The following is an 18,867-nucleotide window of genomic DNA, read 5'->3' as shown; positions in this document are numbered from 1 at the left end:
TTATGTAAGACAAGGGAGAAGAAATAAAAAGTTTTCAAGTGGAAGGACTAGGAAAATGAAAAATGGGCAAGAACAGAGGTGCAACACGTATTTTTATAGGTGAAAATAAACAGTTTCCTCATTAATTACTGCTGAAAATATGTGCACCTTGCTGTAATTTCAAGTTCAGCCAATTTTCAAGCAGAATATTGATGCAGTGAGCTACCTTTTGCATAATCAATCTGCTGTATTTTCAGCTGTGCAGGAAAAACATGTGTATTTCTTGGATGCAGATATTGGGAAAAAAAAAATGAGAGATGCATGTAACCTGCTTTGTGAAGGACGGCCGTGGTTCTAGGAGGGGTGGTCCTTCATTGCGGCAGGCACTGGGAGTGCTGCCATGCATGTCTGTGCAAACAGGAAAGCCTTCAGCAAACTGTTCTAAGAAAACCCAATCAACCAGCGCTGATTTTGAGAGCATTAAGTGGTAGGTGCCTGGGAAGGGCTGTATTTGTTCAGAGTCACTGGGTGAGGAGGCACTGCTGGGCTTGGAGCAGAATTCCTCTGTGCCTTTGACAGTTTGCGATGCACTGGAGAAGGGCCTGATCCTGATCCAGGGACCCCCCTCTGGTCCGGAGCCAGGCAGGCGGAGCAGCTCAGTGCTGCTTGTGAACTGGGAGAAGCAGGTATTTGCCTTCTGGAGATTCACAAAAGTACTCAGGAGCACTGAATACTCGCTGCCAGTTGACTTCACAGGGTTTGGACATCTAACCTGCTTGGGTCTTGTGAGCTTGTTTTCTGTGCACTTACTTACTTACTTACTCTTGTCTATGGATCTGAATAAATCACGTAGGCTTTCAACAGACCTCAGTTCCTAAATTGTTTCATTTAAAACTGTTACTAGTAGCAAACAAATCTTATGCGCAACAAGCACCGAGTGCAGGACCTTCATAAAATTCTATCAAAGTGAACAAAAATGACTGCCTTTACCTTACTGTGCCTGGAGATACTGACTCAGAGAAGTTGAAATTAATTTTCCAAGGTACGGAAGGAATCAGAAGCTCCTGACTCACAGTCTTATTCACCCAAATTGCATGGACACTGTCTCTTAAATGCAGGGAATGGCTCTGACAGCTGCTGGCTGCTTCCAACAGCAGATCGCTTCCTTTGCTCTTCTTCCACTTGATCTGGCACCTCCTGAAGTCAGGAGGAGCATCAACCCTGACAGTAATGGCAGGAAGAGAAGATAAAAAACCAGTAAGTGCTTTTATTCAGAAATTGCAAACTCAATAAAACAAACCTTGTCTTTTTGGTATCCTTCTGATTAAAAAGCTCTTATGTGGTGTTTTACTCACTGCCATGCTTCTTACAACACATTTACTTTTCTTCACAAGTAAAGGAAGTGGAAGAAGAAGAAATAAGTTCACATGTCCAGTGTAGAAGTGGAATTTAAAGACATGCCTTTACATCCACTTTTTTTTTGCTTTCCAGTTGCCCCTAGGCATTTCCTCTCAGATTACACTTGAACAATCTCTCTCTTTTAAAGCTATAAAAACAAGTAGACTTAAGGGCTTTCTGTCATGGCTGATTTTGTTCCAAGTATTAACCAGAGCTGATGACTCAGTGTTTTTTTAAGCAGCTGGTAGGTTAGACAGAAGTAAAATACATCTCTCTCTGGTAAGGCTCATAAAAAAATAGAAATAGAAAGATGTAAAGTGTATGCTAGTGACTGTAATTATTCAAACTATCCCCATATGGATATATAGATATATAGCAAGCTGCAAATACAGATTTCATTTTATTCTAAAGCAACTGTTGAGTGCATTTAATTTTGCCAGTCCTGGAGCCTAATGGTGGACAATATAAAAACACAGTAGGGAGTTAGATACCTTAAACCAGTGATTTCCAGTGGAAGTTTGTTACTGACTCATTCAGGCATTCTAAAGCCCTCCCATATATAAGAAGACGACGTGTCCCTTCGTTTTCAAGATGGGATTGCTGGTCTGGATGTGAAGCATATCTTCACATTTCCTTTTATTAAGTCCCTTGAGGTGAAAGGAAGGAGGGATGCTGGTGTTTTTCCTCCACATGAGCAATGTTGCAAATCCCCTTTAAAGTATGTGAGAATATTGTTAAGAAATAGTTAGAGGGTAGTATTAAGTCTGGTTGATTTGAGCAACGAAGGCAGCATGATTGAAAATCAATGAACTTGTCTGAAATGGTAATATAATTAGTTGTTCTGTCAATTTAGTATATTAAAGAGTTCAGAGGCATCTTCCTGAAACAAGGTAAGTCACATTTTGAAAGCCTCTTAGGAAAAAAAACAAAATGAAAACACGTTTTATTTGTTTAGAATAACAGGTAATAAATGTATAGGCCATTACCTTATGTATATTTGATTAAAATGTTGAATAACATGGTACATCTAATAGGAAAATGATGTGCAAGGACTCAGTTCCTCCCTTACTAGATTCAGTTGAATTTATACTTTAATTTTTAAGTATGTGAGTGTCTTCCTTAAGTTTTAATCCATCTTCCCTGAAGTTCAATCAGTCGCTTAATGAAAGAAAGCAGGAATGGTCTAAGTACCAAATCCCATCTCCAGGTTGCTCCCTGGCATTGGCATATTAGTTTATTCTTTTCTATTACTATTTTCTGTTTTCTGCCCCGAAGTTGGGCTGCAGAAAAATCTTCGCTGTAGCTTGTGCTGAAAACCAGGCCACAGCTCATTCCCTCGGCTCTGGGATCAGACCTTCTCTGCAGCGCGGGCTGGCAGCGGGCAGGTGAGCTCAACGTCGCCAATTCCTTGTTCCCCGCAGTGCCGCCGGTGATTCGCGTCTACCCTGAAACGCAGGCACAGGAGCCCGGCGTGTCAGCAAGCCTCAAATGTCACGCCGAAGGCATCCCTAATCCCCGAATTACCTGGCTAAAGAACGGTGTTGATATCATGCCAAAATTATCCAAACAGCTAACGCTCCTAGGTAAGAACAGAATTTTGATTAATTAAAGTATTGTAGACGGGGATTAAGGAGGATTATTTTGTACTTTAAACTAGAAGTTCTTGTACTTTCACTAAGCCATGGTTGTTGAAAATCGTGTTAGAAAACCCCTGTTCTTCCTTTTTATCTTTTCCTCCAGTGAATTTCTCGGGTAATACAGTATCGATTGATATAAGTGGTAACAGTGTTCTGGTAAAAGACGGTGTTCGTGATTCTCCACTGCCTTGCCTCTTGTGTGCATCTGTGCAAATCAGAAGAGAGATGCATTAAATCTGTTCCTGGGTGTAAGGACTTCACAGGGTGCAAGTCTGCAAGTCCGCTGGGAATCAGCCTGTGGTTCCCGTGTCTTCTCACACCCACCTCTGCAGTGGGAACTGGGCTCTTCACTCTTGTTGGTCCTTATGTTTCAAATAAGGATGTAACATGCAATGAAAGACAACAGTATTTCTCTGCAAATTTCTGTGTAATGATATTAAGAACCTTCCCTCTACCATCCCAATCGTTCTGTGGTGCATTGCAGACCTCCTCCAGCACTGGTAGCACAGACACCCCTGCGTGGCTGGGTGCAAAGTCTCAAAATCTTCTAAAGGTTTTAGACAGTAGCCCCACTCCAGAAAGCAAAATGATAGGAGGAACTGTAGAGAGACATCTCCCAAGCTTTTTGTGATCTGATGAAGAACTGTTTCCAAAATCAATGTGAATTTTTCTCCGCTAAAGCCAAAGCATTCTTTTTATTAACAAGGAGACATAAATGAAATTTCATTTATTTTTTGCACTTGGGATTGCTCTTTGTTCGTTTCTGGCACAGAGTTTGTTTGTGCTAATGGAAAGAAACAAAACATCAGCTCTCATGAGAATTGCCCAAATACCTCCATTTATGTACGGGGAAGCGCTGTGCAGTGGGAATCCCCCACGTTGCGGCCGTGGCAGTGGGGAGCAGTTAGCAGCAGTGAGGAACCCCGCTCACGGGAGGATGTCTTTCTTGCAGCAAATGGAAGCGAACTTCATATCAGTAGTGTTCGCTATGAAGACACTGGTGCCTACACCTGCATTGCTAAAAATGAAGTGGGAGTGGATGAGGACATATCTTCACTTTTCATAGAAGATTCAGCAAGAAAGACCCGTAAGCTGAATTTTTTACATAATTTTTTTCTTTAAAGCATATTTAAAATGAGATGGCATACATGCAATTTAATAGTTTAGGCCATTGCATGCACTATGTGGGACTTTTGCTCATAAGGTAATGACAACTTTGTCTGTGCATTGATCAGAGGATTGGAACTGTGTGGGGAAGATAAAATCAGTTCATCTAGAATGATGAGGCCTTTCATGTGCCAGAATCATGCTGGGGTGTGGTATAGGTAACACCTTTACTAAAGTAATGAATTTGCAATTTTTTCAGATATCCAAGAATCCAAAACTTAATTTTTTGTTGAATTATTTATGATTTCAGAAAAAAAAATATTGATTTCTGTATACAAGACTTTTTTGTTAAAGACAGTTACGAATCAAAGTTCTCAAATATTTAGATGTTTGGAAAATGTTCTGATTTAATTGTTTATTTTATCTGTAATTACATTGCTGACTAGTAAAATAGGTTTCCTTTGGCATGAAATTATCTTCCACTACAAAGAAAAGTTTTCCCAGGAACTCTCAGTTGTGTATTTCCCATAGGAGCGTGGCTGTGTTACCTTGTCCATACTGTCCCCGAAACACAATTAATGATTTTCCTCTGTGGAAAAGCTCACAGAGCCTGATCCTTCCTAATCCTTCAGCCTTAACTACCTAGGAGATTGCCTGGGTTCACGGTGATACTAAAAGTCTAGGTGCAAATGTGATTTTGCTGTTTTCTGGCTATTAATATAGAAGTTGGCCATAAATATGCATTCTCATAGCAATTCTTTGGAAAAAATATATTCTTTTCCTCATTAAATGGATTTATGTACTCTTATTAATATCAGTCTTTTCCCCAAGAATACTTAAGCAAGGAAAATTACAGCGTGTTGATAAATAATTGGATGTATCTTAAACAGAAATTCAAATATAGCTGTACTTTTCAGGAGGGTTTGAATACTAAAAGAAAATGTAGTTCTTGCATGAAATTCCAAGAAGAAAATCTGCTAAGTGCATGGCTGCTCTAACTGCCAGTCTCAGGCTTCTGAAAGATGCCATGTTTGCTACTTGAAATTGTACAGAAAGCCACAGCCTGTACCATACCTACAACTACATTTGAAGATAGCATCTTCTGTTTTGTAAGACTTTGCACAGGCTAAAGTTATCCTCGTTTCAGTGAGGATTTTTCCCATGTCATAGCTTCAGAATTGTCTCTAAAAGGATAAATGTATTTAGAAATATGTATCTGTTCTTATTTTTACTTTACTAGGATGAATGTTACAGTTTTCACAAGTTAAACAGTTCATTTAAACATGCGTGTTAATTCAGTTACTTGCTACAATGAAAATTTTGACATTGTTTTTTTTTTTTTCCTTTTCTTGATTATTTTCTGGCTTTCCCAATTTTCTGATGCTGCAGTTGCAAACATACTGTGGCGAGAGGAAGGTACTGCAGTAAAGTTCTTTTGTTGTAGTGATAATGTGCTTGTCTGCTTTAGTGATTCCATGATGGGCCATTCTGCACTAACTTGCCACTAACTCTGTCAACTTTTGCAGTTACCAGATTAAGTACAGACCAGAAGTTTAAAAGCTAAAGTATTCAAATGAGAGGTGTCACTCCAGTGAAATAAATCCTACTGATAACTTCTTACATTTTCCCATGATGGAATAATAAATGACCATAAAGTACAGAAAAATGGGAATTTTATATGAACTGCCACCAATGCAAGTAGCCTGAGATTCCCAAGCTACATTAACAATTACACAAGTGTCAGAAGTGCTCCCAAATTACCATAATTGAACATGTAAGGCATAAATTCAATACACTGCATTTTTAAGCAAGCAATTTAAACTCTTCCTCCTTAGTAGCATGTATTGATGTTTACTAGGTGAGCAACAAAAATCGTGTTCTTGTCTGTTAAGCAAAAAACACCCTCAAGTTTTACTTCCCTCTATCTTTTAAATCAATGCAGGGTAAAGGTTGCCCCATTTCTCCTTGTTTTAATTGGCAGTTAAGATCTCTAGTTTGATCAAATTTATAGTATGCCCTGCACAAGGTCAACATCTGCGTATCTTGGAAGGCAAATTAGAAGAAAAGCATCCTTAAACAGCTAATTGACTCAAATATATTATGGAGCCACTTGAAGTCAAGATTGATTTGATTTTGTATGCACTGGTGCTGTAATTGTTTCCAAAACACACAGTGAGAAGCTCTCAAGCAGCTCACCCATATGCCACCTGAAGTACGGTGCCCAGAGGCATCGGTGGGGAGCCTCCTGCCTTTGGGCACTTCAGCCTGCTAGAGCAGGGCATCCTATTCACTGGGAGAAGGTTCCTGGATTGTCCAAGAAGTCCAGGCATGACAGTTCTTGAGTCTGCCACTTGCATGTGAGGAAGCTGGGACTTTGCTGCCCTTCCAACCTCGTGGAGGTCTCTGTGCAAAGACTTTCGTAAGTCGTGCCCCCAGGTACCCACAACAGGAGTTGTGCTTTGTGCCCTTGGCTTGGAGCTTTTGCCATGGCTTAGCCTAAAGGATTTTGGGGGAAAGAAGGAAAGTGCCAGCCCTTAGTAACTGGCGCTGCCTAGGTCTATAGCTGAGGTCCCGCTGCTGGCTGCAGGTACGTACTCACACCAAAGGCAGCCGGCTGGAGGTCATGAGATGTGGCACGACCACCTATGACAATTCTGCAGAGTTTGTACACCGCCCACAAGTGCCAAGTGCATGGCTTTGAAGAGCGTCTCTGTACTGCCAATGTACCTGTAAATGGCATTACGGGCACTAAGAATTGCTATTTCCCTTCTGCTTAGAAATGAAATCTCTCAGTCCAGCATCATCTGCATAATGCTACATGATTTAATACTGCATCTCTTACACTTCTTTTTAAAGAAAGTATTTGGATAACACTACCAGATGTATAGAAATACTTAAAGAACAACTAAGAAGTTGGTTGCAGAAAGTCTTATTATAATTCTGCTAAACAATATGGACTTACTGCTTATCAACCTTGCACATTTTAAATAAACGTATGAGCAATTTACAGGGAAAGCATAGGCAGTAAAAGCAGATTTACTATTGATGTTCCTAAGCACTTCAGTATCTTTAGAGTAGGTTTATTCCCTTGTCTACATTCTGTAGTATTTGTTCAGCACATTCATTCTAGACAAAGAATCCACCGAACATACCTTAACGTGAAATCTTGGCACAGAGAAGGCTCGTAGAGAGGAATGGTATTTTTGTTTTTACATTCTAATATAAGCTCTCAATTCTGTTACAATGAAAACTTAAGTGTAAGTAGAAATATTCACAACTGGACTGGTAGACCTGCGCTCCTTTAAAATGATCACATCCTCGTGCTCGCCAGGCCTATGTCAACTAAAGCTATTTGTAAGATCTTATTCAGAATATTGCACAGAACAACCTTTTGCTGTGAGTCACAGTTTTAACACAAGTAGTTGATCATTTTGAAAGTTAGTCTACCAGTCCTCCCTCAAAACCTTTCACAGACCACACACAAGGAAAACCTCCAGACATGAATGCACATAGCATGACCTGCCAGGTAAACACGGGACTGGAAGCACGTGCAGTATTTACTCAGTGTGCAATCTAGTTTTTAGTCTTTGTACAGAGAAAATGATGTGTAGCCCAAAAGTAGAGATTTGTTTTCATGCCAGTGTTCATTTTCAGAGTGCGTGCTGCTTTCTTTATTCCTGGATAAAGGGAACATATCTTGCCAGCAGGCAATCATCAGTTATATAAAGGCATGCACTTAAAAAGCTGAAAGCCTTTTTGTTACCTTATGTAAGTTCTTAAATACTTTCAAGCATTTAGATTAAACTGGGGAAAATTATTCACGTATTGGTTCAAAGAGTATTGCCCTGTGACGGATTTGCCCTTTGATCTCCGAGGGGAGCAATGCAGATGTACATCTCAGTACATCTATGTTCCTCAAATAAAGAAAACTCTTGTCGTCTGCTGCCCTCCTGAATTTCAGTCTTGAGTCAACAACTGTCCATGCTTTATTTCTTCAGCTGATGAAAAAATAATAAGGATGTTAGAGCCAGCATCATCTGGAATGGTTCAGATGAGACGGGTTACATTTAGAACGCCCTCGCCATTCGTTGGTCTTTTTGTTATAATAGTTTTTTGTCATACAGATGAGGTATGTTGGCTTTAGATTTTGAACTAGTTGTGTCATCCAACCTGTCTTCAGTTAAAAAGGGGGGCAAAAACCAGCAATAACCCTGGTCATTAGTCCTCTAGCTCTTAAGTCTATTACCAGCCTCACTAGTATCAATCTTACAGCTGAGCAAAGTTCTCCATTGCCCGCCTGTGTATTGAAATAATTCCCCAGACCAAGCTGTGGCAGCAGTGCAATCCAGCCTGGAGTCTGTTTTACCAATTCCCCTGAGCTTGTTTATATATGTACCCCAATCAAGACCTGGCAAATACTTTGTAAGTCACAGTAAAATGCCTAGTCTGACTTGTAAAACACCTGCTTCGTTTGAAAATCAGTGTGAAGATTACTGACTGCAACAGCATTTTAATTTCATTTCATAAACTCTGAAAAGAGCATGCCTTCAGTGTACCTGAATGCTGTTAGTAAATTGTGTCATATTTTAACCAGTCAGCAGTAAAACTTGCAATCATTTTACTATAAAATAAGTGGTAGGACTTGCCAAGTCACTTGCTCTAAGTCTACTGAGGTGAAATGATTAGAGAAGTATTTTTGTGACAAATTAAGGCCTTAATTCTGAAATACACACTCATCGTATTTGGAGTTTTAGATAAAATCACACTACTATTGTGCATGGAAATAATGATAAGCATCTTCACAATGGCCGTAGTTTGTTGCCTGCCTGTCTCCACCTGTTAGGATTACAGAACTCACCTCATCAACGGGCACTCATTCCAGACAGGGCCAAGCTCTGCCCTCTGGTATTCACTCAAATCCCATCAAAGCTGGTGGGAGCTGTGTGCATGCTGTGAGCGCAGGGTTTGGCCCAAAACGCCCAAATGAAATGCTTTAACGTACTCTTAAAATAAATAGCCCTTAGTCAATAAAGGTAACCTAGTTGTCAATGGGAGTTCAGTAGCTTTTTTCCTACATGCATGAACCCTTACCATGGCATCACATTTAAGGATCCCAGCTCCTGTACCCACCTGATGCCCTGACTGGGGTATTTCTGTTTTTTAGAGAGATTTAACTTCAACATTGTCAGTACAGCAAGCACCTGATTCTGAGAACTTGTCCTCTGAAGCCACTTATTTGGCAGAAGAAGAGGGTTTTTTAGCTCCAAAAAACCCTCCTAACCTTACTAAACTGTATACTCAATTAAATTCTCCAAAAAAATACATTTATCCAAATTACACGTTTGTATCATGAAGTTTTCCTGTGATAATTTGCCTCAATCATGCAAACACTTGAGATGTGAGAAACTTTATAGACATGAGCAGGGTTTAGAGCTGCCACCACAGGAGCAGCCAAAGGAATTGTAATGCTGAACATTGTTCAGATCTGTAGAACTGGGAACTTATTTCTCCATAGTTAAAATATAATTAATGAGAAATTCCAAATTATCACATCACCATAGCGTTGGCAGATAGGTAGACATCAGCATTACTGGGGGTGACAGTAGTCATTGCAAACATTTACTGGTGGCGGTACAAAAACAAAAAACAAAAAAATGAAATGATGCTTGGATCTTTCTAACTGGAGCGTTTGAAAAGATCCTGAACATTTCTCAAAGATGCTTATTCCTGCAACTGCATGTAGCTGAGGAACTAAATTATCAGTGTTTTAAGGCATTTCTGCATGACAGAAATGAGAAAATATGCTCTAACAGCTAAGCAGTGACAGACAGCTAGTTTTCCAAATCTCCCGGAATGCCCCAGTTGTGGATAAATGAGTGCTATTGCAATGCTGAAGTACTCCACATTTGTGAATTACAGTTTGCAAGATTTCAAAAATGTATTTGTTTTGGTGGCTATAGTTCATTCAGATAGTTTAAGAAAATAGAGGATATATTTTCATTCATGGACAGCTGTTAAGCACATTCATTTTGCGTCACAGTTGCAAGAAGTCAAGTTTACTGTAATAGGACAGCTTGGAGATTAATTTAAACTAAAGCTTCTCGCTCGGTTCTCAAATTATTAGCAAACTATTTTTAATGAAATCATAACAAACCAAAGCCATAGTCTGAGGAGGTACAATAATAATCACACAGAGGCTTACTTAACTCAAGTCCTGCTTTGTACGTTAGCACAAGACCTGAACACCAATACTGGTGTACAACTGCCGCCACCAAGGCAATGCATTTTTGAATGTGTCTGTACCTCTTCACTCCTTGAAGCCCTCGTTGTGACATGAAATTTGATTTTGTGAATGCACTGACTGCATCCAAATGACCAACCTTTATGTAAGGCAGATTTTGTTTGTTGGGGGAAGTGGGTGAGTTCTTATAGTCCTAACAGCTATGGATACATGCAGAAAAAATAATGCTTCTCCTTTTGCTTTATCCCCCTTCAAGGCCTGAGTGTTGGGAATATGTTCTATGTCTTTTCTGATGACGGGATCACAGTCCTTCAGCCAAATGAATGTGAAATCCGCAGGCACATCAGGCCCGAAGAGAGGATTTTCACGAGTTACGTAAGTCCTGAACCCAGCAGCTATAGCTGGCAGCTGGGAAACTTTCTCTTAATCTCTTCAAAGGTTGTTACTACCAAAGGTTGACAGTTACATTTTGACTTGGTGGGTTTCATTTGACATCCTTGAGGTTAATCATCTCCACTTGAAAATTAAGGGAACTACGTATGGGATAAACCTTGGATACATTTCCCAGACTGAATCACAGCTGGGAGGTGAGTGAGGATGCGGTGAGGTTTGTTGTGCCGTGCTGGTCCTTTGCATCTTCTGCTGCTGAAGCAGAGACCCACACCATCCTTGCTTGCTGTCTGACGTTTTCTGCCAGCACCAAGTTTACCTAATCCTTGCTGTAGGAAATTACAAGGGAAATTTGTTGCAATGTCAGTGAATTTCAAGCACTGGCTCGTACACGGGAGCTCAATGTGGCAGGTGGGATAATGTGTGCCTGGAGGCTCTGAGAGGCCAATGTTTTCTGTGACCTGTGTCATGTACTCCTCTACAATAGCACACATCATGTACACACACAGGAAGCTATCACATCGCCTAAAAGACAGGTGCTGAAATACATCCAGAAATGCTTTGTTAATCACTCCTTCGTTTAATTTTATGAAAAGTTCGATTTACAGGGTAAACAGAACATGATCATAGCCTTGCAGGCTGGGTTAGGCACTGCTACCATGGGCCATGATCTTTCCGTGAGTCTGTATTCATTGTTTTCTAAAACTCATACATTTGTGGTTGATAGTGTTTTTTTATCTACTGGAATACTTTAACAAAACTTACTTAGTGTGTACTTAATTAAGCCACACTTCAGCTGTTACTACTTAAAGAAAGACATCTTGTGTTTCTTTTCCAAAGAGCTGTAAATATTGAAGAGGTGGTTCTGGAGAAACAGCTTGAAAAGCACAGAGGAGAGCAGGCCCTTAAAGAAATAATGTCAGCACAGTGGTGGGCATAAAAGGGACTTTTATCGTTATTATTTGGCTGCCTTTCAGAGAGACCTCTGAGGGTTTCCTATGGATATCATAGTGCCCTTTGCCATGGTATTGGGAGGTTTGACTTCTTTTCCTCCCTTTTTTCTTTTAGCATCTTGAGTGTTTGCCATGCAGACAGTGATACCAGCCTACGGTTTATAAGGGTTCCTACAACAAAAGTGTCCTCGTTTCCTGTTAGAGGCGTAGCTGAGCAGTGTAACTGAAGGGTGGGTGATCCTCCCTGCTCCCCTTGGTTTGGGTGGATGCTGTGCTGCCAGAGCCCAGGCCAAGGATCTGCTCTGCGCCACTGCCGGGTGTGCTGCTGAGGATGAGGAGGGCAGTCTGGAGCCTATCTGGAGCCTGTCCGGTGCTCAGCTGCGTGGATGGCTGCTGGGAGCACAAGGCTGGCTTTTGTAGCTTGTTTTAGCTTGCTGTAGCAACAGTCTCCAGCCCAGCTGGAGGGCCAGAAAGCAAAACTCAGCCAAGCTGTTGAATCTTGTACCTTCAGCCCTTACACGGGTCTCCATCAAGGTACTGAGCTGGCAGGGCTCTGCTGCTTAGAGGTGAAATCTTTTCATCCCTGATCATTGCTCTGATACAGACTCGGTGCTGGCATTGCTTTTGTTTGTGCATCCCCTTGCCCTGAATAAGCTCTGCTGCCCTGATTGCTTCCCCCATGGGGGGTTGTGCCATTATTTACAGTGACCCAGCTGTTGCATTGACAAGATTTAAAACCAACAGTTGTGCTCACTGAAATATATACGTGTTCACTTTGGTTTATCCTCCTTTCTGCACCACAGCCTGGTCCAACATAAATGCCCATTCACGTTAAGCAACACGACTTTGTAGAGCAGCCAACATGCAGAGGCTTTCTCGTGAGATCACGTGTGACTCTTCAAACTTAGGGTGCCAGTGAGCTCCCACTGAAGCTAATACCCGTTGTGTACAGGACTCGGTGAGTGGAAGATCTGCAACAAAATACGGCAGAAGGCAGTTGAGAACAAGGTTTGTCCAAAGTATCAGGATTTGGTTCCTTTTGAACAGAAGTTTCTATGCTGGAGCAACAGATGGTAGGACCCTGCCTATTCTGCTCTATTCCCTTGAGCACAACCACCATAGAGCACGCTCTCCTGAACTGAAAATGAAGAATGTATGAAAAATATAAAGCTGATATTCAAACAATGTAATTAATGTAAATCCCTGTTTTTCAGAGCACACAGTGATATTTCTATTTTTGTTAAGTGCTGACAGCACTGCAAGTCTTGCTAAACCAAGGTGTGCTTCAAAAGGTAGATCCATAGACTATGTAGTTATTTAAATTCAGAGTTTGCAGGAGGTCCAGCTGTTTGATGTCACCGGGTAGGGCCAGGCTGCAGTGTGGTACCAAATAAAATAATTACTTCATGTTTTCCAGGAAAAGAAAAGAAAAAAAATCCTCATCCTAATGGAATCCTCGTGGAATTGTTTTCTGTGGCTTTCAAAGCTAACCTTCTTACAGCTTCAGACCCTGAACTTGTAGAAATTAATCCTCTTTTCTTCTTTTTTTTTTTTTTCCGCAGGAAGAGATCTGTCCTAGAGTGGAAGGTGAAGGCACTCAATCCTGCCTCTGGGCTTCAGCGGTCAACGTCAGAGACAAATATATTTATGTGACACAGCCTAAGCAGCACAGAGTAATGATAATTGATATCCAGACTCAGAAAGCCATACAGGTACTTACAAGGGGAAATCTTTATTCAAGGATGGCAAAAGTTCAAAAAGACTTTGATACAGGAAAATAAACATAGATTTTTGCCCAGTGGATCTGCTGACATCACTAAAAAGTTTGGCCTGTGTTGTTTTCACCCATGGGGTCACACCCTGTCATTCACTGTTCCGAAACCTCACTGGCAGGAAGAAATTCCTTTATGGGGTGGTGATCATTGTCTCAGGGCTGTGTCTGCAGCTGGGCTTGCAGCTAACGTGGTAAAATAATGCTAGAACTAATTTCTGACATATGCTTACTGAGCTGCTCCCTGACGTTGGTTACAGGTAGGTTAGGAAGAATGAACTGACACAGGTATAGTTCAGGCAGAAACTGGATCCTGATCTGCTGTAAGTAACAGAAGTTGGAGGGACGTCTAGCCAGAAAATGGAGATGAGCAGCCAGATTTTCTATTGCTGGTACTTCTGCTGATCTCTCAGCTGATGAGAAGGTAATTGTACAAAGCTGTACACATGGGCGTAAACAGTGGTACGTGGGAATGTCTACAGTAAGCTAATGTAATGTGTGTTGTGTGCATAATGAAATTCATATCACTATGTAAATATGTATCTCTCTTTTTTTGTTTCCAAGTCCTTGGACGTTGACCCGTTACCAACCAAGTTGCATTATGACAAATCCCACGATCAAGTGTGGGTGCTTAGCTGGGGTGACATGCGGAAATCCTCGCCAACGCTGCAGGTAAGCCCTTCTGCACCCGAGCCTTTGCCCTTCCTTTGCTCGACATCCTCAGCAGCAAGCTGCTGACTGGCTGCTTGCAGGTAATTAACAGCCTTTAATGGTCTGGATGTAAAGCTGCTTTTTCATTTGCATATCTAGTGTGTTTTATTCATCCCTCTTCTGTCCATCCTCACATATTTTTCCTGCTGTTTAATTTGTTTTTGAGCAATGACTGTGCCATGGGCTGGCAGCAGGATGGCTTTGTTGCCAAGGTCTATTTTGTTTTAAGGCTGATGACAGAGCCAAGTGCCATAAAGTCATCCAGCACGGGCTGGCAGCTGACTGCGAGCAGCACGAGCGTGCGATGCTCCGAGTCATTTGTGCAGCCAGCGTGAGTGCAGCTTCTTTTTAGCTTGATTGAGGTCTAAAAGCAGTGGATACCAAGAAGCCTGGAAGAGCGTACTTTCTGTACAGAAATCTGTCACTCGCTAGCCTATTGGTAGTATTTCAGCAGAGGTGCAAGTCAGGTTGAGCAACACACATTCAGGGAAAGCATAGGGTAAGGACTAAGTGCAGTGCACCCTTCTCAGACATTACGAAGACCTGCAATTTTTTCTGTCTGCAAACAATTCGGGTGCATTGTGTGTGAAAAGGAACATTGAAAGGTGAATGCATTGCACTGTGCCTCAAGATTTGTAACTCATTTCGGGATTGCTAGCCTATCGCTCTCATTAAGGTTAGAGCAAAACCACCCTATTCTCTGCTTTGGTAAAGACACTTACCTCTTCTTGTCTTTCGCGTGGAAGTCCAGGTTTTCTGCCAATGCACTAAATTGCTACTTATTTTCCTTAAACTTTACCTATTTTTTCACTTCTTTCTCTCAAGCCTTAAGCTTTCTTTTTCAATGATGATGGAGCATAATGCAGCAGAATTTTTATCACAGTAAAATGCAAATCTTTAACAGAGGAGGTGGTGGGTTTGTTCAGTGCTTCTGAAAACCATGTATTATTATTTAAATAAAAGATAAAAAAATCTAGAGGGTATGAAAGAAGCATGATCAGCAAAAATAAAACCTCGGGGACATGTTCTGCTGTTGGGTGTCAGTGACTGCACTGGAGCGAAGCCAGTGAGCTCCCTGCAGCTGCTCACGCTCAGCGTGACTCCGACCAGCACGGTGCTGTCAGGGCACAGGAACATGCATAGGCTCGGACATCGAAATGAGCTTCCTTTTCTGGATTGCCCTGGGGAATTAGCTTTTCTCGTGTAGGCATCTAATTGGGCATTTTGCTGCTGCTGTATGTCATATGACAAAGTGGACACCAAACCTGATTTGATCCATCCAGACGTTCCCCTCTGTAGTATTTTCTGGCACCTGCTGCCCAGCCTTTCTGGACCCGTGGAAGACTCATGAATATCTTTTTACCAGAAAATTTGCTTCTGGAGCTACATCAGAGCATTCGCCAACAGAGTGAGGAAGCCGAGAAGAGGGGCTTTGCTTTCTGACCTGAAAAACTGCAAATCTGTAGGCTACACCAGTCGTGGGGCTGCCCAAGGCTTTGCTGGAGGCAATGCCCCATGAGTGTGGGACGAGCACACTCTGTGCAAGGTAGTATCCACAACCTGCAGGCTTTCAGTTATAATGAGGAACCAACCGGCAGTTCAACACAGGCATTTTCAGCAGAAACAGAATGGGGGCAAATCAACAAAGTTTTCTGAGGCAGTGCCACCAGCTAGCCTCACCTAGGCACTAGCACATTTTCCTGAACAGGGTATAGGGAGACAAAATGGGCTCTCTTTACCCTTTCCAGCTCAATTTCCTCCACCCAGCTGTGAGAGGTTTCTGTAATTAAAGGAGAGATGGCTCAGGCATGTGATTATTAAAAAGAACACACCGTCTGCACAGCTGGAAACTTGTTATGAGGCTCCAGCTCTCAGATAGTCCTTTCCGTTAGCTTTATATAGTGCAGTTACACATGTGGAGAGTGGGATTAGCACCAGCATTAGCAGATCTTTTCTTTTTTTTCCAACCATCTTTTCCCAAAAGGTGGGCAGCAACTAATCTGGTGAAGTTCGTTCTTCAAACCCGGAGTTGTTAGCTGCTGTCATGCAATAAAATATCTTTTTAAATAAAAATGCTACTGTGCAAGTAGATCTAAATTTCCACTAGTTCTGTGGAAGTCAGAGATTTATCAAACAGCCCGTGCAGCCGACTAATGGGATGCTGTTGTTCAGCCATTACTGGCCTCGTGAAAGCACTGTGCAGGAACAGGCATCTTTCTTGAGCAATTTAATTGGAAGAAATCTAAATGGCATGGTCAGAATGGCTGTCTGAACTGAACCTTGTAGGGTTTTAGCATTTCCTGCAATGAATTATGTAGCTATAAGCTCAAAGCAACTACTGTTGCACATTACATGAGCAGAGTATCCCAGTGAATAGACTAAAGTCATCTTGAACCAAGCAAATAATCTGAGTATTTAACATCTTCATTACTGAAAACTTCTGCCTCTCCATGTCTGGAGCAGTCGGGGAGCAGAGTTTCTGTGGCAGCAGGGGTGTGGGCTGTGCTGGGGGATGGCACGGGGAGAACAGCAGCAGGGACTTGCTCTGCTCCCCTATGAGTCTTGTATGGTGCAGTAGGTGGATGAACAGGTCTTCTCCTTCAAAGTGATAATTAACTGCTGTGAGTTAGTGTTTGAGCCTTCGAGCTGGTAAATTATCACTGTGCACCTAAGTGAGATTAATAAACATGACCGTGAAATAACTGTTTATTTTAGACAGCAAGGAATAAATTATTGTGGTCTTAGTGTTGTCATACTATTTCAGCTCCTGCATGACTGCTCTTTCTTGCAATATAAACGTCTTATGAAAGTAGAGCTGTGTACTTACCTTACAAATGTCAAGCCTCAAATACTATTTATTAGCACACCTTTTTCAAGGCGGCTACACCAAACAGTATTTTGAAGTCGTTAATCAATTTGAGTCTACTGCATCCTTGGGAAAAGCCACTCGGCACCGTGTATGACTGTGTAATCTGTATTTACCTTTCTGCTTTTCTTGCACACAACCTTGTGTGTATTTATTGCAGGTAATACCAGAGGCGAGTGCAGGGGAGTATCAGCATGTTATCCGCACGCCATTTGAAGGAGTGGATGATTTTTTTATACCACCTACAAATCTTATTATTAATCACGTTAGGTAAGAAATTCTCTTAATGAATATTGACAGTGACCATACTGCTCACTTCTAGTGAGGATCTGTCTAATAATCTTACAGCACTTTACAAATGTTAATGAATGAATTTGTGATTGAGCTAAATATTCTTGTTTCCATTTTCACACGAGAAATGGAGAAATGCTTGAGCAAATTATTTACAGTTATTCATCAAATCAATGAAACAGCGAGAAACAAACCTCAGCTTCCCTTAGCCCTTGCATGGGCATTCAGACCTCGGCTTGGTCAGCCGGGCCTCTGTGCAGCAAAGCACAACATGCTGCCCTGGCTTGTTTGTGCTGGGAATTTGATGGCCAGAAAGCTGGCTTCCTTGTCTCAAAACCACTTTTTGGATCAAGGATTTATTGCCGGAAGTGGTAAAAGTTTATGCTGCTCGAAGCATAAAGCATGGGCCTTCCACATGTTTCCAGCTACTTCCCTGTTCAAAATCTGTTGCTAGATCCGTGTGTGAGGTGTAAGATTTGAGCAGAAAAATGATATGCACTGCACATTAGAAAGAAGAAGAAGAAAGAAAAAAACAAACCACCTCTACAAACCATCAGTTTTGAATGTTAATGTGATGTAGTGGTTAATGAGATTGCATAAGTTACATACTAATAACTTGGAGTAATACTGACTGCTTCCCAGCAGGAACGGAAGCCTCCCATTAAAGTTATCAAAATTGATGATAACTACAAAGCAATTTATACTGTTCTTACCATGTTATAACATAACAACTGCTTAATCACCTCCTGTCACCAATATAGTTTAACTAACTTAAACACTCCAAAAATCATAATGTAGCTCCTTACAGTAAGCTTAGATTCCCTGCAAGGAACGCTGAGGTCACACTTAAATTATTACGTGTTGAATCTGATCCAAAATAAATAACTTTGCTTCCTGAAGCACAAAATAAGACATACTTCATGGTTTTCATTCTTAATTTTTCCCTACCTCACTTTTCCAGTTTGCTTTCAAAGTAATGGTATGAGTAAGAGTAGTGCCAGGAGGTAGACGACTGCTGAATGTTAAAGATTGGGTTGAGGAGGTAAAGTCTGGGTTCAAAGACAGGAAAATGGAACAATTTTTTTGTTTGTTTTCTTGTGGATTTGTTAGTTTGTTTGTTTGTGTCAGTGTGATTAATCAGCTGCATACAGATGATCTTCCAGGAAAAATATTAAATGTAGACAACTGCCTATAGTTTTCCATGTGCAAAGCAGAGAATGCCGTGCCTAATTTCCTATTTCATTTGTTCAGGGCCAGATCTTTGTCAGTTCTCTCTCACCTTCAGCACAAAAAAATAATTGCTCACAGTCTAATGAGACTTACTGGGATCATGTTCTAAATTCTCCACTCAGAAACAATAAATGGCGATTCCAGCATTTCCCAGGAAGGTGAATATTTAAGCAATCTCTTCTGAGAGCCAAAAAAATATTTGTATGCAAATGTTCCTGCATATGTATTTCAGCTGCTTGTTATTTCAGATGGATATCTAGAAATGTATCCATTTTTATTAGTTCCCAGGGTAG

The 18,867-nt window shown here is 41.2% G+C and overlaps 1 protein-coding gene across 6 annotated transcripts in view; it reads left to right on the top strand.

Annotated features, from left to right (window-relative positions):
- Nucleotides 1-18,867, top strand: part of FSTL4 (follistatin like 4) — a 351,120-nt gene that overhangs the window by 327,422 nt on the left and 4,831 nt on the right. For 5 of the 6 annotated variants that reach the window (XM_083798912.1, XM_083798911.1, XM_083798913.1 and 2 more), the window contains 7 exons: nucleotides 2,799-2,960; nucleotides 3,967-4,101; nucleotides 5,511-5,537; nucleotides 10,619-10,737; nucleotides 13,268-13,417; nucleotides 14,041-14,148; nucleotides 17,214-17,323. In XM_083798912.1, the coding sequence (XP_083655038.1) occupies nucleotides 2,799-2,960; nucleotides 3,967-4,101; nucleotides 5,511-5,537; nucleotides 10,619-10,737; nucleotides 13,268-13,417; nucleotides 14,041-14,148; nucleotides 17,214-17,323 (811 nt within the window). The remainder of the gene's footprint in view (nucleotides 1-2,798; nucleotides 2,961-3,966; nucleotides 4,102-5,510; nucleotides 5,538-10,618; nucleotides 10,738-13,267; nucleotides 13,418-14,040; nucleotides 14,149-17,213; nucleotides 17,324-18,867) is intronic. The other variant, XM_083798909.1, reaches the window with a different exon arrangement.

The sequence above is a fragment of the Anser anser genome, assembly GCF_964211835.1.
Source record: "Anser anser genome assembly, chromosome: 14".
Taxonomy (NCBI): Eukaryota; Metazoa; Chordata; class Aves; order Anseriformes; family Anatidae; genus Anser; species Anser anser.
This window is presented reverse-complemented; position numbering and strand designations above follow the sequence as displayed.